General features: G+C 47.2%; 1 protein-coding gene across 1 annotated transcript in view; it reads right to left on the reverse strand.

Annotated features, from left to right (window-relative positions):
- The window catches only part of LOC130383751 (focal adhesion kinase 1-like), a 47,496-nt gene that overhangs the window by 11,497 nt on the left and 17,475 nt on the right, over positions 1–18,524 (reverse strand). Inside the window, exons 14-25 of the mRNA XM_056591525.1 lie at positions 17,756–17,812; positions 16,895–16,915; positions 15,817–15,914; positions 15,281–15,365; positions 14,404–14,504; positions 14,031–14,146; positions 13,395–13,495; positions 13,008–13,097; positions 12,568–12,772; positions 5,336–5,447; positions 1,726–1,803; positions 960–1,154 (exon numbers count right to left, since the gene is read on the reverse strand). Of these exons, the coding sequence (XP_056447500.1) occupies positions 960–1,154; positions 1,726–1,803; positions 5,336–5,447; positions 12,568–12,772; positions 13,008–13,097; positions 13,395–13,495; positions 14,031–14,146; positions 14,404–14,504; positions 15,281–15,365; positions 15,817–15,914; positions 16,895–16,915; positions 17,756–17,812 (1,259 nt within the window). The remainder of the gene's footprint in view (positions 1–959; positions 1,155–1,725; positions 1,804–5,335; positions 5,448–12,567; positions 12,773–13,007; positions 13,098–13,394; positions 13,496–14,030; positions 14,147–14,403; positions 14,505–15,280; positions 15,366–15,816; positions 15,915–16,894; positions 16,916–17,755; positions 17,813–18,524) is intronic.

An 18,524-nucleotide genomic window follows, 5' to 3' on the forward strand; every position in this document is an offset into this window, starting at 1 on the left:
TCGTACAAACACACATACGATCGTTCCCATGCAAACGGATGACCAACCACACACACACACACACACACACACACACACAGGCACACACACACACACACACACACACACACACACCAAAGGGGATATGGAGACAGACAGACGGTGATGAAAGTAAGAGGGCAAAGAAGCGCTGCAGGACTGATGAACATGATGGGTGTGAACGGACCGTTGATCCCTCTTTACACAGAACTCCACAGAGACAAAGCAGGGAGCTCGGTGTGTGTTATGTACCGCAGATGAAAATCAAACCCCTTTCATTTTTATGCACGGCACATAACACACACAGACACACACACACACACACACACACACACACACACAGCTCGTTTGATGTAGAAGGTGCCAGACATTGAGTTTGGTTTTTGGGGTTCTTTGAAGCCAAGTTTAGATCAGGGAAGTATTTATCTACGTTCAGTAAGCTAACAGGAGACTACCCGTTGAATATGAATACAGGCACTACTGATTACTGATGATGCTGACTTACATTCAGTAACTTTATTTTTTTATAGATCAGTCCGGCCAGAAAAACGCCTGTTGCCATGGGGACGTTATGAATCGACGTATTTACGCGACTTGAACGTCATCGAAAAGATGCATTTTTATGCAAGTTCCCGCATATTGTGCAAGTTCCCACAATTTCATCACATAAAATTGCATAAATATGCCGCATATTCATCGCATTTTTTAAGAAAACGTGCCGCATAATCAAGGATTTTTGGCCGCGACAATCACAAAAAAACGCTGCATATATCTGGAGGGACTGACAGTTAATTATTTTGCCGAATCAATTCTCGAGTTAATTGAGTTAACTCTCTGCGGTGTCGGCCATCTTTGGTCAGAACTAGGAGCTGGTTGTGGCCCCGTGCGTTGTGGCCCTGTGCGTTGTGGCCCCGTGCGTTGTGGCCCCGTGCGTCGTCTACCTCCAGGCCGGAGCCCCAGAGGGCCATGTCCGCCCCGTGGGCCGGGCCCAGGTGGGGGCCCAGGTGCGGGCCGTGGGAGTGGACGTGGTGCCGGGGGTGGGTGTGGGCGTGGTGCGTGTCCAGAAGGGCGGCGGGCGGCGGGTACAGGGCACTGGGCACCGAGGGGAGCGTGTGGGGGCCCGGGTACCCCGACATCTGGGGGAGAGGAGACCGGGGGGAGAGAGAGGGAGAGAGAGAGAGAGAGAGACAGAGAAAGACAGAGAGAGAGAGAGAGAGAGAGACAGAGAAAGACAGAGAGAGAGACAGAGACAGAGACAGAGACAGAGACGGAGACGGAGAGGGAGAGGGAGAGAGAGAGAGAGAGAGAGAGATGTATTAAGGAGCCTAATTAAGCAGCAACTACCCATTGGACTACTATGTCAGGGTCGCTGCCCCCTGAAGGTTTAGAAGTACACAATAACCCTATCCCCGTGAAGAAATGACATCACAAATCCATTCCCATACATTTACACATCAAGAACTAAACCCAAAAGGAAATCGAGGCGCTCACGGAATACCATACGTCATTCAACATACTTTATGTCTGTTCTTATTTTTAATAACCCTCTTCAATATACGCTGCGTGTACACAGCGTAAAGTTCACCCCCAGCCTCAGAACAGACGGACGTCGGCGCCAGATGTCTCACGACGTAAATCGACTGAACGGTCTCAGGCGCTGTTGAGGGCACCCGTAACTCCTGAGGAGACAGAAGGGGCCCCGCATACCTGGTAGTGGCCCTGGTGCTGGGGGCCCGGGTAGAACCCCTCACTGGAGCGTGGGCTGGGGTAACCGGGCCGGCTCGGCTGGGGGAGAGAGGGGAGGAGAGGGAGGAGGGGGAGAGAGAGGGAGGGAGACGGGGGGAGAGAGAGAGGGAGACGGGGGGAGAGAGAGAGGGAGACGGGGGGGGGAGAGAGAGAGGGAGACGGGGGGGAGAGAGAGAGGGAGACGGGGGGAGAGAGAGAGGGAGACGGGGGGGAGAGAGAGAGGGAGACGGGGGGAGAGAGAGAGGGAGACGGGGGGGGAGAGAGAGAGGGAGACGGGGGGAGAGAGAGAGGAAGGGAGAGAGGAGAGGATGAACAAACAAAGAAATGTGCATTTTTCTAATAAATAGTTGGCCACACGCGAAGAACAAATCCAGTTCAATAAGTGTGACACTGTAGTCGAAACGTAAAAGGGGCCTTTCCTTTCTCCGACCGCCTCTGGATGAGAGCTATGTTGAGTGGACGGGTCAGATGTTGATCTGAACACGGTGTTTCACGGACGGGCAATCGGTCATTGCAACCCTTTCAAACGCAGAAACGCTCGCTTGAAACGCAAGCATATAAACATGGAAGGAACAATGGTATAAATGGCACGGCATGCTTTGTTTGCGGATCTCTGGGTTCTACTTGTTGGGTTTGCCTGCTGGGTCTTTTGGGGAGGGGGGGGGGGTTTGATGTGGATGGAACATGTGGGCAACAAACACTACGACGAACGTCCACCAAAAATCGTTGTGCTGGCAACATGATCGTAAAAAAGAACACCCTGTGGATGAACGAGTAAGAAGGCAAACATGTTTCGTGATCCAACAGTCAACAGAGGACTTTGGTGGAGTCGCAACCCTTTTTACAACCATCAAGTCCTCGATACGTAAAACACACGCACAGAAAACATTATTCTAACAGCACTGGTCTCTGTTGGTTTATGGTTGGTTGGCTGATGTGTTAAGATGATGTTTGTGCAAAAGGGGTTGAAAAGAGAGTTTCCCTTGGTGGAAGTGTATTTGAGGGAGGCTCAACATTAACGTTAGGTGAATTCCTCAGGTGGTACAAATGGGCTTCTACCTTCACTGGACCACACCGCGAGAGGAATAGAGGAGCACACAGAGAGGGGACAGAGAGACAGAGAGGGGACAGAGAGACACACAGGGGACAGAGAGACAGAGAGGGGACAGAGAGACACACAGGGGACAGAGAGACAGAGAGGGGACAGAGAGACAGAGAGGGGACAGAGAGACAGAGAGGGGACAGAGAGACAGAGAGGGGACAGAGAGACACACAGGGGACAGAGAGACACACAGGGGACAGAGAGACAGAGAGGGGACAGAGAGACACGCAGGGGACAGAGAGACAGAGAGGGGACAGAGAGACACACAGGGAGGAGAAACGTTAGGGAGGAGGAGGAGGAGGAGGGAGACAAAACGAGGGACAGAAAGAGTACATCGGGTGCACGCAGACAGACAGACAGACAGACAGACAGACAGACAGACAGACAGACAGACAGACAGACAGACAGACAGACAGACAGACAGACAGACAGACAGACAGACAGACAGACAGGCAGGCAGGCAGACAGACAGACAGACAGGCAGGAAGAGGCAGAGGGTCGAAAAATGAATAGAAGAAAAATCTGAAAATATGAGGACTTTTCCAAAAGGTTAGGATTTTCCCATCCTACTAACTAACTAACTTTGATTGTTTTGCTCGTTGTGCTACCAATGTGTCTGTTCCATCCGCCTATTGCACTCCTAGCCATCTCTGGAAGGAGGGATCCCTCTGGCGCTGTTCCTTCTCGTGGTTTCATCCCTGATCATTTCCTGCCCTATAGAGAGATCAGGATTCGGGGTGGTTGTATAGCATAGCGTGGGAAGCACCTGAACCGAACTGTGAATAATGGCTATGCAAGTAAAGTTGACTTATGTGGAACCTACAAAGGCCTTGTATGGTATGGGTCTGAGCCAGCTGTTTCTGTCTCTGGACAAGGAAGAGGAGCTTTAAAGGGGACCTATTATGCTTTTTCGACTTTTATGACCTATAAACGTTGTTATAATGATTGATAGTCATGTTTAACCATACTAAAGTGTCAAATAATGACGTACATTTCGACGTATTCCCTGCTGACAGTCTGGGGTGGCTGTGCAGAGCGCTAAACACTTGGGACAACGTTTGCGATTCACTTGTTCACATTTCCGGGAAATCATCTCCGTAGAGGCACTCCTGCCACGCCCCCATATGCCTGGTCAAATCTGCCCGCACGCGCGCTCCAAGGAAGGTAACCAATCACAACGGAGTTGGGTTGGCAGGAGGGGGGCAAGGGGGCGGAGGAGGACGAAACCGAGCGCTGACAGAGAATGCTGAAAGCGCCCAGATGAGAGGAAGAGTTTCCCGAAAATCTACATCGATTTTTGTGTATGGTTAAACATGACTATCAATCATTATAACAACGTTTATAGGTCATAAAAGTCGAAAAAAAGCATAATAGGTCCCCTTTAAAAGAACCCTTTGAACCCACACTGCCATCTGCTGGACATCAACATGGAACTAAATATCTTCAACAACTTGAACATGTCAGATGAATACCCTTTCACCAAGTCTCAGATCCCTGTGAGGTTCTATTTGTTTACAGTGACACAGTGCACAAGCCCAACTAGTGATTCCAGAATCCTGAAGCTGAAGTACATTCCAAGTCATTTGATTTCATTACTTAACTTAATGCAGACAACAAGAAAATAAACCACTGACAGATTCAAATATCCACTTACAGATTCATACTACAGTAAGTGCTCAGGCCCTTTGGATTCAATAGGGATGGTGTAATTGTTGACAAAGAAATTAGGACAAACATTGTAGAGCAAAGTCTAACAGTGCCAGACAATGACTGCTGAAATGAGATTGTTTGCTCTATGCATGAGCTGCTGTTTATAGACCCAGGCACATCAACACTGAAGCAGAGAGAGAGAGAGAGAGAGAGAGAGAGAGAGACAGAGAGGAGAGAGAGAGAGAGAGAGAGAGGGGAGAGAGAGAGAGAGAGAGAGAGAGGGGAGAGAGAGAAAGAGAAAGAGAAAGAGAAAGAAAGAGAAAGAGAGAGAGAGAGAGAGAGAGAGAGAGAGAGAGAGAGAGAGAGAGAGAGAGAGAGAGAGAGAGAGAGAGAGAGCCGGCGACAGAGACAGAGACATAGAAAGAGAAGACAGAGACAGAGTTACAGAGAGAGACAGAGAAAGAGAAGACAGAGACAGAGTTACAGACAGAGACAGAGAAAGAGAAGACAGAGACAGAGTTACAGACAGAGACGGAGAAAGAGAAGACAGAGACAGAAGGACGACAGAGACACAGAGATAGAGACAGTGACAGAGAGAGAGACAGAGAGATGGAGAGACAGAAGGACGACAGAGACAACGAAGGAGACACAGAAATAGAGACAGTGACACAGAGCGCGAGTGAGAGAGAGAGCGAGAGAGCTTTCGGATGTTATCGTGAGGAGACGGACATAAACGAACAAGCGTAGATAGCACAAATGCACACACACACACACACACGCACGCACACAGCACACCCCGGTATAGCCCCAGCGTCTTACCTTGGGCGGGGCTTCCTCTGCGCCTCCTGAGTCCCATGACATGGTGACCTGCCGCCTCATCTCCATCCGGTTCCTCTCCTTCTGCTGGGCCTTCTCCTCCTCTAGGATGGTGCTGGAATGGAAACATTGACATAGGACAGCAATACAACTTAACGACATTATCTGATCTCAAAAACGATTTTCTTTCCTATTTGATGGCCGCCGTGTGCCTTTTATGTCACTCGTCGTCATTAGATTTTTCCACGTGACGGTGTGTGTGTGTGCGTTCTGTATTTCCAGTGCACATAATAAAACACATACATATACACGTGCAAACACATGCACAGTGTACCATTTTAAGATGCTAGAATTAGGGTAAGGCGCATTCAAACAATATTATCCAGGCTGTGTACAAGAACATGAATCACCTATGAATCTGTAAAAAAGGATGGAAGTCAGTCAGACAGAGAGCACACTGTTTCTTTGTAGATAAACGTAAACGAGCTAACCTCCGCCATGGGAAAATAGTCAATACAAAATTAAAGACAGTGAGAGAACAAAGGGCGTTTGGTGATCCTTGTGTCACCAAACTCCATGGGAGATGAATCCAGACGGTTCACACAAACACACGCCCACATTCCACAGACAATCTCTCTCTCTCTCTCTCTCTGCCTCTCGCTCTCTCTAGGGGAAGCCCTATTCCTGGCAGAGGCACAACCTCCTGTCCTATCCTGCTCTCTCTGTGTGTGTGTGTGTGTGTGTGTGTGTGTGTGTGTGTGTGTGTGTGTGTGTGTGTGTGTGTGTGTGTGTGTGTGTGTGTGTGTGTGTGTGTGTGTGTGTGTGTGTGTGTGTGTGCGTGTGTGCGTGTTGTGTCATTCTCTTGACGGTCTGTCTTTTAAATCAACATCTGAGGCAGAAAAAAAACAAACACCAACAGCTGTGCTACTGACAATTAAAATAGACAAATATCTAAATCCACTGTGGTCTCTTGTTAAATTTGCTCGATTGAAAACTACCCTAGAATAACCTGATGTGGTACTCTGAAGTTTCCAGATTCTTAACATTAATTAAAAAATGCTTAAGTATGCGAGTTCTTATATATATATATATTTGTGTATATATATATATATATATATATATATATATATATATATATATATATTTGTGTATAGTGGATGCATTCATATATGCATACGTAGTTTAATGTGTATGCACATTAAACTCTCCCCCCCCCCCCCCCCCCTCAGACTATCCGCAGCTGGAATAACAAGAGGCTACTTAGCTTTACTTATATAGGGCAAGTTGGCATGGAAACCGTGCTCTCTCCCGTGTAACACCTACTCTGAGTTATAAGGTAACACCGTCAGACATTCCTCCACCGGTTTGAATTGCTTGGTTTTGGGCCAATGGGCAGCATGCCCTGGTGTGTTCTGGTCTGGGCAATTCTGGTTTAGAGATGGTTTAGAGGTGTGTTCCACAGTTACTATAGCCGACCGCGTCTGGGTATTGCCCTGCTGGTTTATCTTTCTGAATGAGCATTGTGGTGCAGTGAACTGTACTGCAAGCAGACTTATCGGCCAAAGTAACCTTTAGTCTCTGTCGCTAAGGTACTGGCTTATACACACCTTTTGACCTGTAAAACAGACATTAGAACGGGCTATATCTACTGACTACGGTGGAACACAAGTCTTACAATACTTCTGGACAGATGGCAAAATTATGCTCAGGAAATGCATTCATGAGGCCGCAGGTCTTCTGTTTGTAGTGCCTTACACAAACGGGATGATAGTGTTGAAAACGTGGGGCATTTTATGGTGAATATTTACTGCAGCGATGGGACTTTCAAACACTTGATCCCTGCCTTAGGGACGACTACCCTCTGTGGTGAGAGTGAAACACTATCGTAGCTCTTCTTAATTGGCCGAAACATTTCCTGTGAAGTCACTTGCTATTAATAATAATGTTCACATGACATCAGATGGCATGGATTTGGTTTGGCGTGGTGTGGCCTGCCGTCCCCAATAGTGTTTGGTTACACTTCAGATAAACAGAAATGGCAAGTTTTCTTGTTTCACCCATCAGTGAAACAGGTTAATAAATAATGAGAAATATCAATGATATTGAAACCCCTATTCCTTGCGTTATATTGTACGTTATATTACACAGGCCACGGCAGTGAAGGACCTCTTGTGGCCGTGCTGAGCTGACTAAAGATGTGCCCTTGAAAAAAATAAGGGCCTGGAGTAATGTGAAAGGCAGTGATGAATACAATCACATAAATGTCAAACATTTTGCAGCACATTAAAGGGCTTTGCGCACCAGATGTGGCCCGGATTCAGTGGGGTGACACGTCGGCTTTGAGGAAATTTGAAAAGTTGGGCCAAGATTGCACACTTCATTTTCTAATGCTTCAACACCTCATGAATTGAACAGCGATTCGTGTGAGCCGAGTTAGACTCTGGTCTACAATGACAAAATCCTTTCGGTAATAGTTGTCGAACTACAAGTCGCAGCATATGCCAAGGGCGCTAATGGAAAGGCATAGTCAAGCTCAGCAGGGCATTTAAACGAATGAATCTCAAAAAAAGAAAAAGGTTCCAACATCATGTACTCACCAACGACGGGAGAGAGCAAAGCGCCCCCCCTCAACCCAAAAAAAATGATTAATCAAAATAAGACAAAATCACAGGGTTTAAGAGGTAATCCGACCGGGATCAGGCCCAAATGACTTCAATTTAGATTGTGGTTTGATCAGTGGGAAGAAAACCGGTGGAAGCTCCTGTCAACTACTACCGATTTGACCATGGGAGCGCAGCCTTTAAGCTGGCCTGCCGTCCTCCTCTTTCCATCTCTCCTTCCAATCCCTTTCTTTCCTTCTCCCTCTCCCCTCCCCTCCCTCCTAAGCTACGGCCTTTGAAAGACTGTAGCTCCTGGCAGCTGCCCACTGTGTACACACACACACACACACCCACACCCACACCCACACACACACACTCTCTCTCTGCCCTTAAGGAAAAATGTAGCAGAAGCTTAGGGTTTGCATAGTTGGCAGTAGTGTTCTATAATTGGTATTATGATATAAAATACTGGACCCACCAAACGTTAACCGATTCATATGCATCCCTTTATTAACCGTACAGGATTCTTTTAATAGGCACGACAACCCGTACACACTGCCTCGGTCTCTAAGACACAGCACTCAGCTATGGCCGTACGACAAGACGATTTGACGCAAATACAAACGGTTGCAAGGCGACAGATTACAAGGCAAGGTTGATCCACTTAATGCACTTTCCGATATAGTATTCCGATACCGCAAATTTCAAAGACGTACTCATTTGAAACGACTCAAATGTGATTTCCTCTTCTGCGATGGACGGTGATCTCAGAGCGCACGTGCAGGGGTATTGAACACGAACGCCCCTGAAAGCCACCGCTCCAACCGAGGCTGTTGGCTGTGTACGGCCCCCCCCTGAGTGGCAGCAGCACAGAGACGGGGACGAGGATGAGGATGAAGGGGAGGGAGGGGGGAAGGGGTGAGGGGGTTGGAGGAGGTGGGGAAGGGGGAGACAGGGCCAGGGTAGCTGAGGTCATAAAAAGGAGAAAAAAAAAAAAAGGAAGCAAGAAAGAATGAAAAACAGGGGGTGGCGTTCAGAGGTGTGACTCACGCTGCTTCTAGGCTCGTAACCACCTCCGTGTGTGTGCGTGTGCGTGTGTGTGTGTGTGTGCGCGCGCGCGTGCGTGCGTGCGTGCGTGCGTGCGTGCGTGCGTGCGTGCGTGCGTGTGTCTGACTGTGTGTGTGACTGTGTGTGTGTGTGTGACTGTGTGTGTGACTGTGTGTGACTGTGTGTGTGTGTGTATGTGTGTGTTCCCAAGGAAAATAAATGATGTGATTCTTGATGATGATGCGGATATTGAAATTAAATAGCGTTTACTGTGTTTAGAGTGCTGATTTATGGACTTTCCCGCAATGTTCATTGGGTATGTGAAACGGCCAATCCTTAAAGAGAACCTATTATACTACTTTTCTGGTCTTCATTTCTTATTAATGACTCCTATAGCGCAACCTGACACGAATCACAAAAAAAAAAAAAAAAGATGTAGATTTTCGGGAAACTCTTCCTCTCATCTGGCCGCTTTCAGCATTCTCTGTCAACGCTCGGTTTCGTCCTTCTCCGCCCCCTCGCCCCCCTCCTGCCAACCCAACTCCGTTGTGATTGGTTACCTACTTCCTTGAAGCGCGCGTGCGGGCAGATTTGACCAGGCATAAGGGGGCGTGGCAGGAGTGCCTCTGCGTAGATGATTTCCCGGAAATGGGAACAAGTGAAGCGCAAACGTTGTCCCGAGTGTTTAGCGCTCTGCACAGCCACCCCAGACTGTCAGCAGGGAATACGTCGAAATGCATTTACGTCATTATTTGACACTTAGTATGGTTAAACATGACTATCAATCATTATAAAAACGTTTATAGGTCATAAAAGTCGAAAAAGCATAATAGGTCCCCTTTAAGCAAGATGCTTGATATCCTCAAACCAAGCTGTGCTGAGGCACACTATACCATGCTGGAAAAAAGATTCGGGGTGGTGTAAAGAAAGAGGGTTCCCCCTGATATCTTTTCTTTAGACTGTGGAGGTTCAAATTTGGCTTGATTCCCCAGCCCAGTTTGGTCAAGAGGATTTTTCGCAGCTGCGGTATTCATAATAAAACTATTGTGAATAAGCATGCTTTGCATTGCTGTGTTAGGCCCCACAAGCAGTTTTGGCAGGAAAGCATTGTTCTATCCATACAAGCGTGTCGGTGACATCAGAATTAGTGATGTCTTGTTTTTATACACAGAAATTGTGTCCAAAAACATATATGTATTTATAATATTTAAATATATAGCTATTTATATATAAATACATATCTATCATATTGTAAACCCACTGAAGCCCTTTGCCCACATTTCTAACACCCCGCTCCAGTGACTAGCCACTGAATCCCTCTTCAGAAGTGAGGAGAGCTCGTCTCCATTGTCTTCACGTTTCCTGTGAAACCCGTGTCGGTTTCTCTGTGTCTGGATCACGTCTGGGTGGCGATACAATCCATCACGCTCCACAGGGAGCGATGCAGTGATTCATTGGCTAGTTCCTCCCCAGACACCAAGAGGTGTTCTGTCCGACTAATTGTGAAATAAGTGCCCCCATTTACAGGTATCCCTGAATAAATATTGTTGCTTCAACGGAAGGAGTGGCAAGCCTCATCTCGCCCTGAAGCGCGATTCTTTAGATATATTCTAACCCGTATGAATATCCGTGACACACACTGAGGAGAAACTGGGAATGCTGGGAATAATCCCTGTCTGCGTTATGTTTACTAAGGTGTGAAGCGAACCCCACGCACTATAACATAACAGGGTATTTTATCAATCCCAGACGGTATATTCAGGACCGCTAGTCGAATCGCTGCGTCATAAAGATTTGTCAGGACACGAGGCAGCCGAAAACTAAACCCTACGTTTTACAGACAGCCGTTTAAGCCAGGGAGATAAATCTGTGGACCCTGAGGATGATATATGGAGGTGGGGTGGGTGCCCTAGCGTTGCAATGCACCATGAAGGGCACGACACACTGGAACCAGACGAGCCGAAAGGTTCATGTTAACACCAAAACAATTGCACAATTGCAACCAAAGACTATATAGATGTAGTAGTCTTCGGACAAGAGTGAAATACAGCAGGCGTCCTTATTATACTACAAACCGACAGAGTAACAAAATTGTAAGATGAAATATTATGAAGAAACTCGACATGTGCATTTTCTGAATATATTGCATGTGGGCAAAGGTCATGAGCGCAATATTCCTTGAGTATGCTGAAATGCTAATGGTAGCAAGGCTAATGACCCTGGGCTGCTTCGAAACAGACTTGTGATTGGTCTAATATCAGGGCTGGTCGTTCTTGTTTGATTATGAGTTATGGTGCAGCCTGTCGCCGAAGCGTTCCTTTACTTTCTGGAGGCCTGCTTACGGGGGGTTTCTATACAGGCAACTTTGATAACTCTATCAGTCCCTCCAGAAAAACGCAATTATGCGATCGCATAATTCAACGCATATTCAGCCAAAGTCTGCAAATTCATGCAGGGGCCGCATTTTTTCAAATATGCCGCACATGCATGATTTCAAGTGCTTGCATGATTTCATAATCCCCGCATTTTCGTTGCAAAAAAGTCACATATATCTAAGCAGAAAGTTGAAGAATTTTGCGTTTACTTTACACAAGAGCAGCCATTTCCCCCTGTTATTACGCGACGTGAACGCCATCTAAAAGCTGCATTTTTCACAATTTTTGTTCCCGCAATTTCATCGCATAAAATGGCATAAATATGCCGCATATTTCATCGCATTTTTTAAGAAAACGTGCCGCATAATCAAGGGTTTTTGGCCGCAACAAACACAAAAAAACGCCGCGTTTTTCTAGAGGGACTGATCTATATATATCGATTCTCCATCTGCCTTTATTTGTTCAGGGAGGCTCATCCAGGTAAGGCACCTCTTTTGCGAGAGAGACCCGATAGGGGCGGCCCCATCACCCAGCGATCTGCTCGCAGTCTGGGGAGCCACAGCCGGGCGAGGACACACGGCACCCGTTTGTATCGAGTTCCCAGTCATTCAGGGTTTTTTGGTTTAGGACATCTTTTGGATAATAAACATGCACCGGGTCAAATTGACCCGGGAACACCATCACTGTCCCTGACAAACAAACATAACAGGAGGGTTAAAACAAGCCTTAAAACCTACATTTTTAAAAAAAGCACTTTGCTAAAATTTTCTTTTGTAGGTTGACTTTTTTAAACCATTTATTGGTCATTTTGAATTGTTGTAATTGATTTTATTCTCATAGATTTTATTTGCACTTCTCTTTAGCACTTTGAGATTCTAGTAATATGAAGTGCCGTACAAATGCAAGTGTAAATGGACTGCATTAATACATCGCTTTTCTACCCAGTGGCTGCCCAAAGCGCCTTACAATACTGCCTCACATACACCCATTCAGACACACATTCACACACACATTCACACACCGACGCCGGCGGAGTCAGCCACGCAAGGCGACAGCCAGCTCGTCGAGAGCAGTTGGGGTTCAGGTGCCTTGCTCAAGGGCATCTCGACACTCAAGCTAGGAGGAGCCGGGGATCGAACCTGCAACCTTCAGGTCACCAGCTTCTCCTGAGCTTCTGCCGCCCAAAATAGAATCGCATTTCCGGTTGTCCTACCTGAGCTGGGCCTTGAGCTCGGTGAAGCGGGGCCTCTTGCCGGGGTCGTACGACCAGCACTTGGTCATCAGACTGTACAGCGTGGGCGGGCACTGGGGGGGCATGGCCAGACGCTCGCCGTTCTCTATCCGGCCAATCACGTCGTTGTTCTTCACGCCCTGGAAGGGCTTGATGCCGTACATGAGGATCTCCCACATGCACACGCCTGAGGAGGGGAGGGGGTGGGGGGGGGGGAGGGGGTGGGGGGGAGATGGGGGCATTACAGGTTCAGAAGGGTTCAAAGCTAAAGACATATCGATTCGTTCACCAGCACCAACACAAAGTAAGACTAATGCAACACACGCTATTGGTGGAGATCTTAAACACGAGATCTATCCATTGTTATCTTTAAAGGAGTATTTACTGCATGTGAACCGCAGGAAGTGGGAGCTGCAGCTTACCGAACATCCAGACATCACTGGCCGACGTGAACCTCCTGAAGTTAATGGACTCTGGTGCCATCCATTTAATAGGCAGTTTACCTTTGGAAGCTGGGAGACGGGAGAATAGCACAATAGCTCATCTCTTAAGACTGTGATTGAGTGCGTGTGTGTGCAGTGTGTTTGCATTGTGCGCGTGCGTGTGTGTTTGCATTGTGTGCGTGTGTGTGTGCATTGTGCGTGCGTTTGTGGGTTGTGCGTGTGTTTGTGTTGTGCGCGTGTGTTTGTGTTGTGCGCGTGTGTTTGTGTTGTGCGCGTGTGTTTGTGTTGTGCGTGTGTTTGTGGCGTGCGGTGTGTGCATTTTTGCGTGTGAGTATGTGTGTGTGTGTGTGTGTGCTGAATCGTCACCTTTGTAGTAAGAGCTGTCCTCCATGTATCTGGACAAACCAAAGTCTCCAAGCTTCACGCAGTCTATAGTGGATACCAGAACGTTCCGCGCTGCAATGTCCCTGCAGCATAGGAAGGAAGGAAGGACGCAAGGAAAGCAGGAACAAGGAGAGAAACAAGGGAATAGAGGAATAGATAGGAACAACACTGTTTCAGTATGAGGAAACAAATCATCATCTTTCTTTCAGTCTAACAAACTGCTTTAAGTGGTAGAATCCCCGAATGGCGTCAAAACACAGTAGGTTTCTGCCATCTGCAATAATCACACATATTCAAACTGTAATGTTTATCTGTTTGAATTTTATCTCACTTGTTGGACACCACAGCGCTAATATAAAAGCAATAACTGACAACTATGTAATTTAAGCTCTCCATTCAACCAAGGCAAGGTTTGGACCAGGATCAACCCGAATCACTACTCTGTATCCTAATCTAAATCAAGTTGTTTTAGGGTTTGGCTCTCCTTTAACAAGGCGATTGTTAAAAGGTGTGTGTGTGTGTGTGTGTGTGTGTGTGTGTGTGTGTGTGTGTGTGTGTGTGTGTGTGTGTGTGTGTGTGTGTGTGTGTGTGTGTGTGTGTGTGTGTGTGTGTGTTTACCTGTGTACAAAACGCTTGCTCTCCAGATAGGCCAGGGCTAAGCTGAGCTGGTAGGAGTACAGGATGAGAGTGGCCAGGTCCAGACTGTACTTCCTCACCTGCAGGAAGGACCGCAGCTGGAGGGAGGGAGGGAGAGGGGGAGAGAGAGGGAGAGAGGGGGAGAGAGAGGGAGAGAGAGAGAGAGCGAGAGTGATAGAGAGCGAGAGAGAGAGAAAGAGAGAGAAAGAAAAAGAGCCAGAGCCAGAGCGAGAGGGAGAAAGAGACCGAGAAAGAGGATAGGGAATAGGTTCAAAACATCCCTTATGCAGACAACACTGAGACACAAAGGCCTCCCCCGGAGCCCGGCCCGGACGGGAGAAGGGGGGCTCCTCACCTCCCCCAGGGTGCAGAGCTCCATGATGATCCACACGGGGTTGTCCGTGATCACGCCCATCAGCTTGACGATGTGGGGGTGGTCGAACTGCCGCATGGTTACTGGGGAGGACCGAGGTGGGGGAGGAAGAAAGAGACAGGGAGATCAAGACGTCGCTGTTACACCGAGCCCAAGAGCAACGGCATGTTTCCCTTTGTGTTGTACGGCAGGGACTCTTAATCTAACTGAGGGTAGGTAGAGGTAGCTCCCCCTAGTGGTGGTAAGGTTTGGTGCATCTGTATTCATAATTTGATCGTTTTTTTGAGCATTGCCTTAAAGATGTACGTTGACAATTCAATGTATTCAATGGAGGAATATATGCAAGGGGGAAAGGAACGCCCTTACAGACAAACTGAATGATTTGTGTTACGCGTGTTACCGATACACACTATCAATCAAACCAACAGCGCGACAGCAGGGGAGTAGGTCTTGATTATCGATTTTTTATCTTTTTTTTTTTTTTCATAAATTAAAAATATTAATATTTTTTAAGTTTGGATTTTATTTGAAGAATAGCAATGATTAAAAAAAGCTAAATAAATAACACACATCTCCCACTTTGCTGCGTGCCTCAGTTTAAGATGTTGGAATAAATGTGTTGTGCTGCTGCTTTTGGTTGCAACAGACTTGAAGCGATCTCTACACACTCACTTTTTTCAGCGCATGCTGCCATGTTGATATTCTACTTATTTTCTTCCAACCCCAAAAAATAAAGTTCATATCTCTAATTTTTTTGTAAAGAGATTTTCTTATTTTTATTTTTTTTAAATCGTCCTAAAGCATAAATTCGAATTACGGTTAAAAATCGATTCATCACCCAGCTCTACAGGGAACTCACAAGCTTCCTGGAGGAACTTCTCCCGGACGCTGTCCGACGTGGAGTTCTTACACGTCTTCACGGCCACCGACAGAGCTGGGTTGTCCTGGAAAAACCCAAACATACGATAAGAGACACCTCCAGAAACTCTCAAAACTGCCACCTTGGTCGCATGCATCATCTCTATGACAACGCTCCAACGGCAAATCGTCTTGCTAACGGAACGGGAAAATATGATGGCAGACGATTTGGTCTTTTGGTCATCTGAATGTAGGCAAGGCAAGGCAACTTTATTTATAAAGCACTTTTCCTACACAAGGCAGACTCAAAGTGCTTCACGTATAAACATTCTCATACAATAAAATTAAATAATAGTTAAGTAAAAGAAAACATATGCAAAGAAATTAGTCAAATAGAAAGTGCAATGTATTTAAGATCAGATCAACAGTCTCTTTGGTACCCACGTCGGGACTCCAACCCGACCTAAAGGAACTTGGTACTTTCTCTGGGACTCCAACCCGGATTCTAGTCAATGCAGAATAAAACCATCTGCCTACCGGGCTGACGTAGACGCCCTGGTGCACGTCCCCAAACTGTCCCTCTCCTATGCAGCGCCCCAGCTCGATGCAGTCCCGGAGGATCTCGTAGTCCCGCGCTGGGGGAGGAAAACCACACACAGGTGCACGCACACAGAACGTTTAATTACAAGAACCCGCCACTAGAGGTCACTCACACACGCACACACACACACACACACACACACACACACACACACACACACACACACACACACACACACACACACACACACACACACACACACACACACACACACACACACACACACACACACACACACACACACACTTAAACCAAGCTTCACAGCAGGGGAATGGAACATACGGTATTTGTGTGCAGGTGGATTTTGTGGGCCTGATCTAAGAGAATGAGTTCGGGGCACTCCTGCTCTGGAAAGCTTGGTTGATCAGCCAGGGCTAGACCTGACGGCATGCGACACTAACACAAAGCAAACGGCAGCCAGTCATGCCGCGTGGACCGAGGACGCACAACAGCCTCGAAAGCACACAATGGACATGGTTCACAAGGAAGTTGCACTTTTATCGCTTTATCTGTTTCTCTACATGTTCTTTCACCCTTTCGAAGGCCACAGATGAACCAATTGGATCTAGCTTTGGTACTTAAACCAAGGCCGACCATGGCCATCTTGGCTCAGAAATTACAAACAACATATTGCCGATTCAATATGTTGTTTCGGGTGATTACAGAAGGCGGCCGCCCTAATGGTCGTACAGTACCTATGTTTTTGAAGGTGCGTGGCTATTTAATCCTGTACTCGCACACAACAGAGGTCGGTCCCTCTTGGAGGGTACAGAACAGGTGGCACTACCAATACCCTTGTTTTGGAACAACCACAGTATTCACCAAATGACCGACAACACATCGACAAAAAAGGGGGGAAAAAATATGGAGGGGAACGTAGAAGATAGGAGAGAGTTGTAATTCACAGGAACAGGCAAAACGGAAAAAAAAAGGAAATAAAAAACAATAGTCACAACCACCAAATCAAACTGGCATCACAATGTAACCAGAAGTTCCACGTACTCTGATCGTTACCTTGTTCTAGTCCATAGTATTCTGGCAGAGAAGGGTCAACAGCATAAAACACAAACAACTAACAGTCAGTTCATAGATCAACGGAACAGAATTGAAGATGGCCTCCATTCGGCCACTATCAGCACTTTCATTCTAAATCCCATAATAAACAGCCGGGAGTTCTGTCTTCTACCACTGAATATCCAAAACGGTTAAAACAGGCCATGTACATTTTTCAGCAATGTTGATCAGTGTATTTCATCAATATGGATGGATATTGATTGTAAACGACCTCACTACACACTGAATTCAAATAAGGCATCCATGCCCATGTTTGGTCTGGAGGAAGGACACTAAGGTTGTTTTGGGTGATATTTCCCATCGACACAGCGTTGGAGGGGTCTCCAGGGGCGATTCAAACACGCCACTGGTCATGTGACTTGCGGAGGCAGCGGACGCACCCGTGAACTATCTGAGTGGAATGTGTGGCTGAATGTAGCTCCATCCCTAGATTCCTCTGCTGCTGCTGTCTCTACCATCGCATAGTGGTTCATGAATAGTGAAATGGTTCAATTGTCTCTTGAGACCCCCCCCCCCGTGCGCTCGCTTTCCTCTTTCTCATGAGCGTTGCGATTTACATATGAGGCATGAGCAGCCATGAACGTTTATGAGGAAACAGACTTCAGTCACATCGCCAAGGCAACAGCTATCTGTCAGCAACATGACGCCATGGTAGATATGATAACACGGGTGTGTGTGTGTGTGTGTGTGTGTGTGTGTGTGTGTGTGTGTGTGTGTGTGTGTGTGTGTGTGTGTGTGTGTGTGTGTGTGTGTGTGTGTGTGTGTGTGTGTTCGTGTTCGTGTTCGTGTTCGTGGACTCACTGGACGGCATGGTGTAGGTGTCCTCTTCATCGATGATCTCAGCATAGTCGTCTGTTTCTAAAGGCAGGGAGAGAGCAAAAAAGATCGGATCAGACAGAATTCCACGTTTCACAGTTTCCACTGAGCCGCGAAGCAGGTGGGGGCCAGGCCAAGCATCTTAAAAAAAAAAACGATATCAACCACGCACACCTAGTTCCCTTTTGAACATTCTCATGCCCCTGATTTGCCGTAGATCTTTGTATTTCTTAATCCGCTCGCAAATCAACTCATCCTCCTATCTGGTGCGACACCACTGTCCTGTGAACCCCTTCTCTGGCGGAGAGGGCGTTCAACTGTCCCGAGGCATGGAACCAAAAGACGGCCGGGTGTAAAAGGACACAGAGTGAGCGACACACTTGTGTGTACCTTCCGAAGAAGCCTGTGGCCGTGATCAGACTCTAAAACATGCACGCATGCATAAGCCCGCATCGTGAGCAAGCGGAATGCAACAGCGACACAGGGTCAGTGCTTGGTCAGAGAGAGACGTCACAGGAAGGATGGACGGATGAGAGAGTGACAGAGAGAGGGGTAGAGAGGAAGGGAGGAGGAAGTGACAGAGAAAGGGGGAGGGATGGAAGGTCAGCATCATGGGTAAAAGGGGAAGTGAGATGACAAGCAGGAAGGAGGGACAAAGCAATACGGTCTTTGCAGGAATTAAGAAACAAGCTAGAGGAAGTGTGCCAGGGAAACATGTGTCATCGGGACCAGCCAAATAAGCCGAGAGGGACAG

Source organism: Gadus chalcogrammus, chromosome 6 (genome assembly GCF_026213295.1).
Source record: "Gadus chalcogrammus isolate NIFS_2021 chromosome 6, NIFS_Gcha_1.0, whole genome shotgun sequence".
NCBI classification, from domain to species: domain Eukaryota; kingdom Metazoa; phylum Chordata; class Actinopteri; order Gadiformes; family Gadidae; genus Gadus; species Gadus chalcogrammus.